The following is a 5,000-nucleotide window of genomic DNA, read 5'->3' on the forward strand; positions in this document are numbered from 1 at the left end:
CATTCATTTAGTGCAGTGCTGTTTAGCCATTTCTGCCACTATGGCCTTTTCTAAAGCTGAACCCTCCCTATTTGAAAAGCAACTGCAAAGCGTTGAGAGTGTCAAAAAGCATTAGCTATCAACTTTAACCACTGATACAGTGGCTTTTAAACCCGTTGAAAGTGTTGGGAAAAAAATTGCAAACCGTTGGAAGTAATGAGATAGACGGATAAAGGTGTTAAAAAAATCTATTGGTCATTGATTAGTTATTGTTTTATACCCGTTCAACACAAAACCGTTAGTGTACGTTTCCGCATGCAAGGTCACATTTGTTCTTTGTCTACTTTGTTTGTTTGGTTTTTTTTGGTTAAGCAATCAACTAAAATTATTGGGCTGAGGAAATAGGAAAGGCAGGTCGTAAGAAAAAAGAAAATAGGAAAGGCCAAGTCTTTTGTTGTATCAATGAACAACTAACAATAATTTTATTGCACAACTAAATGGAAAGAGTTAGGAAAAAGAAACAAGCCACTGTGGTACGGGCAAGACCAACTTAATGCCAGAATAGAACTAAACAATTGAAGGTCCTCTTGCTTAAAGTCTGATTGAGACAACGTGTAATATTCCACTTATTGAAAATCCTTTCCCATAAGATTTTATGCCAAAGGTAGAGAACTGTCCAACTCTTAATCTTTTTATTCACCTCTTCCAGGATACACATGTAACTAGAACTTGCACTTAACACCCTCCCAGTTGGTTTGAGATGGTGGAACAAGTATAGCACAAACGCACAGTAATGGGTGCAAATCCTGTTTGAGCCTGGAATTTTTAGGCTTGGTTGCAAATGCGCAAGTTGTTCATGGACCTCTGTCGAAATGGCGGCCAAATAAAACAATCTTTTGTTAATACTAATGAGCCTTTCTAGCCTTGCTGCAACAAGCAAATTTCAAAGAATATTTGTTTCAAAATGAGGGCAGTTTGTCTAATTAATATAAATACAAAAGAATGTGAAGATGGTGTGGTCTATATAACCTGACGCCGAAGTGTCCAAGGGATATCCTGTAACCTTTTTCAAGGATTTCTGTAGATTTTCAATACACTAAACAGCAAGTTTCACAACGAAAAAAAAAGGAAGGAAAAAGAAAGAAAATGAACTTTATTTAAGTGTCTAATCTTCTATTGCTGGAGCACTAATTGGGGACATTGAAAACTCAAATCAACAAATTAACGCAAATCAAATCAAATCTTGCTTTTTTTTTAGGAGAGGGCAAACTGGAGTCCCGGAGAAAAACCTCTCAGAGCAGAGTAGAGAACAAACTAACTCAACCCACATGTGACACAGAGTCTGGGAATCGAGCCCAGGCCACAATGATGGGAGGTGAGTGCTCTTACCACTACGCCAGCCCTGCACCCTTTCAGAAAGTTCTCAATGGTTAGCCTCCAACCGTTATGTCATCTTGATTTTTAATCTAGTGACCTTGGTGAGTTGGAAACTGGACTATGAACATTGTTTCTTTGCACCGAACTCTTTAGAGGACACAGAGACACAGCGTGGTCCAGTGGTTAGGGAGTTGGGTTTGCATGTGGTTGCCCCAAGTTCAAATCCCATTCTGACCTCTGCTATGGATTTGTTTCCGGTTGTGCCGCATTCAACTTGACCATGCTTTGTAAATAGCTGTTGTAAATGGTTTCCTCTTGTCAGCTAAGATTCTCAATTAATCATGTTTCTGTTCAGTTTGAATTGTTTCTCAGGGCGCATGGGTTTCAATAACTTCTGAAATAGCCGTCCATGATAGCCCATTGAAGGCGGCAGTTTGACAAGTTTATGATACCATTTTTAGTGAAAATCAAGGCAAACTAGCCAACGGTGTGAGGCAAAGCAGGCGGCGGTATACCGCCGGTAACCGGCTTCTATTGAAACCCCTGGGGCGCAACTTTGGCAGTAGGCAACTAGCCAAATACTAGTAGATTTCAGTTTTGGCTAGTGGACTTCTCTCACTTAGTGGCCATGTTGACTACTGAAATGCAGTTTTGAGAAGGACTGAGAGCAACGGTGAGAGCAAAGTGTGGTGCAAAACTGATGGAGAAAAAGAAGACAGAGGACCTGATGGAGATGTTGGGATTGAAGGACACAGTGGTTCAGATGGCAAAGGCAAATGGAGTGAGATGATACGGGCATGTGTTGAGGAGGGATGATGGGCATGTTCTGAGAAAAGTGTTGGAGTCATACAAGTGCATTTGCCTTTGAAAAACAAGATAAAAATTAAAGAAAATGAATTGAGGGAGGGGGGGTGGCATTGGGCCTTAAAGGCTTAAATAATTTATTGTGCACAATTCTCTTCCTAATCAAAAATAATAAAAGTAAAATGCTAAATGATATTTTCATACAAAGACAATAACTTGTGGAAATAAAAGTACATGCATCAAATGGTTATAATAAAACCCAAAAAATGACAGGAATTCTAAGCAACTGAACAAACCAGCTATAACAGGTGTGGTGACACTGTTTGGTCATTTTTATCTTGTATTCACAAAAAAAGCGCAAAATGGTGGAATGTGTTAAAATGTTGCTCAAAAAATTGAAATTTTTCTAAATCCAAGTTAATCAAAATGAGGTTGACCTTTATCTCCTTGTTTATCAATACACGGGGCAGCAAGGAAATGAAAAATTCCTGATACAAGAAACTCAGTACAATACACCTGCAGCTTGCCAAAAGATGACAGGCATCCATTTTTTTTTTTTTTTAAATTTCAGCTAAAATCATGCAATTTACTACTTTATGCCATGTGTTTACTGATCTCTCTTTTTGGTCTTTAAAAGGTAAAGTTCTTGTATCAAGAATAGAGCTGCCCATTATTTGGGATGTACCCAATTGAAAAGAGTTTAACACACAGTTAAAAATTACCAAGCAGAGAGTGATTGTACTTTATATCAACACAAATGTGGTGTAAAAGTGGAATGATGTCTGTCTTTGCGTTTTAAAATCACAAGTCCAGTAATTTATTGTTCCTCTAGCAACTGTTACAACCAAAACATTCACCCATCAAATGAGATAGTACATTTTAGTCAGGCATGTTTTTGGCCCTTTCGTTCTGATAAAAATTTCTTATTCTACTTTCAAGTCAAAAAATATGATGGAAAAAAAAATTGTTTAAATTAATTCACGAGCAACATGTAATTTCCAGAGTCTTCTACTGGTTAATGTTATAGCATCAATTTTATTAGTTGCACCTAGGCAACAACTTACACCCATGTTTTGAGTCTCTTGTCAAGTGAACATGCATGTCTATGTTGGTAACAAATAACTAGAACTGTTGACTCAATTTTTAAGCACTTTGAATTTATTATCATAAACCTTATTCATGTACAACCGATAAATGAACACTGGAATTAATTACATTGAGGTGTCATGTTTGATAATTTATTTTGACTTACCATTCTAACATCAAAAACGTTTAATTAAACAATGAATTTTGTGCTCTTAGACAGATAAGCAATTATCATACTCTGTAACAAATTCTGTGTCTCCTGGTTTAAAGAGTCAGAAATCAATTTATGATAAAACTTGCTAGCCAAGTTAAATACCAACACAAACATCGTCTTTACACAACAATTATTAGCTTGCAAACAGCAAAAATATTCATTACCTTTTTTCTTCGGAGTGGTTTTCAAGCTTTCGTCGTCTGAGGTTTCATTTTCAGTATTTTCCTTTTTGGCAGGAATCATCTTGAAAAAAAGCAAGCGGAAAAAAACCAAACAGAGTAAATTCGATGAAGTCCACACAAGAACAAACAAGAAACGAAATGAAAATTATCGTTTACGTGTGAAACAGGAATTTTAGGTGTAAACTTCATTTCATACCTTTCCATCTTTGTTAGAAGCTGTAGATTCCCCAGGAGTTGGCCAGTTGGTAATATCCGTAAATTCGCTACCCTTAAAAGCACAAATTAAAAGAATAAATAACCTCCTTTCTCAATCGAGGACAATAGTCCACCTTACCCCATCCCCCTGAACAACGTACCTTGCCCTTGCGTTTAGCGGCTTTCACAACAGCGGGTTTTTCTGTTTCTTCTGAAAGAAAAACACGCAAAACAGCTTTGAAACAGCTGTTGCAGAGCACAGTAAATATGACAGCAGTTTTGCTCGCTTACCCTTCTCGCCATTAGCCTTAAAGTGCCTTGTCCACGGATTTTTTGGCGGGGGACGTGCTTCGGCCCAATCATTGCGCTTCTCCTCGTTGAGTGGAGTTTTGTCGTCCAAATTCTCGTTTTGTTCCCTCTCCGCAACGCGGTTTTTTACCTCTAATTGCTCTTCGGCATTTTTTCCAATGCTTGTTATGTGATTTTCATTCTCAACGATATCTAGTTTCGCCTTAGGGACCGTTTCAACGTCAGTCATAATATGAAGTAAACGTGTTAGAGCGTCGACGTATTCAAACTATTCCACAAGGCCACCTTTCGCCGACGAACAACCGTGAAACCCACACACGAAGAGTAGATAGTCCCAGATTGCGTCCGCGAAGGTTTCCTGCGTCTTTTCCTGGGCAAACACTCCAAAATATCCAGATAACGTCCCTACTTTTTTTTCACCATTCACCCATGTGGCCCGTGAGAGGGAGAGCGGATCTTTACTCACGGGACCGTACTGACCATGCGCGAAGCAAGTGATCACGATTCAAAGTCAACCAATCAGAGACAGTGCACAACAAAGGCTTTCAAAAAGGAGACACCAAGCTGTACAAATAAGAAGAAACTACCTGTGAAAAATCAAACTTTAAAGACAAAATAATAATGATACCCTCCTCACCCGTTGTGTCTCTAACATGTCTTTGTTTAAGTGAAGGATTTTTGTAATTTCATAACAAGAAAGACGAGAGAGTTCAGTAATAAGTGATACTTTTAATTACAAATAGGACTTTCCCCTACGAAGAAAACATAAATACAAAGGAAATGAGTTTTAATTAATAAGCGTGCTTCGATTTGACGATTTTATATGAATATTCACAGTCAATCTATTAATAAAA

General features: G+C 38.0%; 1 protein-coding gene across 2 annotated transcripts in view; it reads right to left on the reverse strand.

Annotated features, from left to right (window-relative positions):
- Window positions 1-4,598, reverse strand: part of LOC138014926 (la-related protein 1B-like) — a 30,432-nt gene extending 25,834 nt beyond the window's left edge. Inside the window, exons 1-4 of one of the 2 annotated variants that reach the window (XM_068861817.1) lie at window positions 4,129-4,598; window positions 3,999-4,048; window positions 3,839-3,910; window positions 3,625-3,703 (exon numbers count right to left, since the gene is read on the reverse strand). In XM_068861817.1, coding sequence (XP_068717918.1) covers window positions 3,625-3,703; window positions 3,839-3,910; window positions 3,999-4,048; window positions 4,129-4,375 — 448 coding nt within the window. In that variant the 5' untranslated portion in view covers window positions 4,376-4,598. The remainder of the gene's footprint in view (window positions 1-3,624; window positions 3,704-3,838; window positions 3,911-3,998; window positions 4,049-4,128) is intronic. The other variant, XM_068861816.1, reaches the window with a different exon arrangement.
- Between the last annotated feature and the right edge of the window lie 402 nt (window positions 4,599-5,000).

The sequence above is a fragment of the Montipora capricornis genome, chromosome 9 (assembly GCF_036669925.1).
Source record: "Montipora capricornis isolate CH-2021 chromosome 9, ASM3666992v2, whole genome shotgun sequence".
In the NCBI taxonomy this organism is placed as follows: domain Eukaryota; kingdom Metazoa; phylum Cnidaria; class Anthozoa; order Scleractinia; family Acroporidae; genus Montipora; species Montipora capricornis.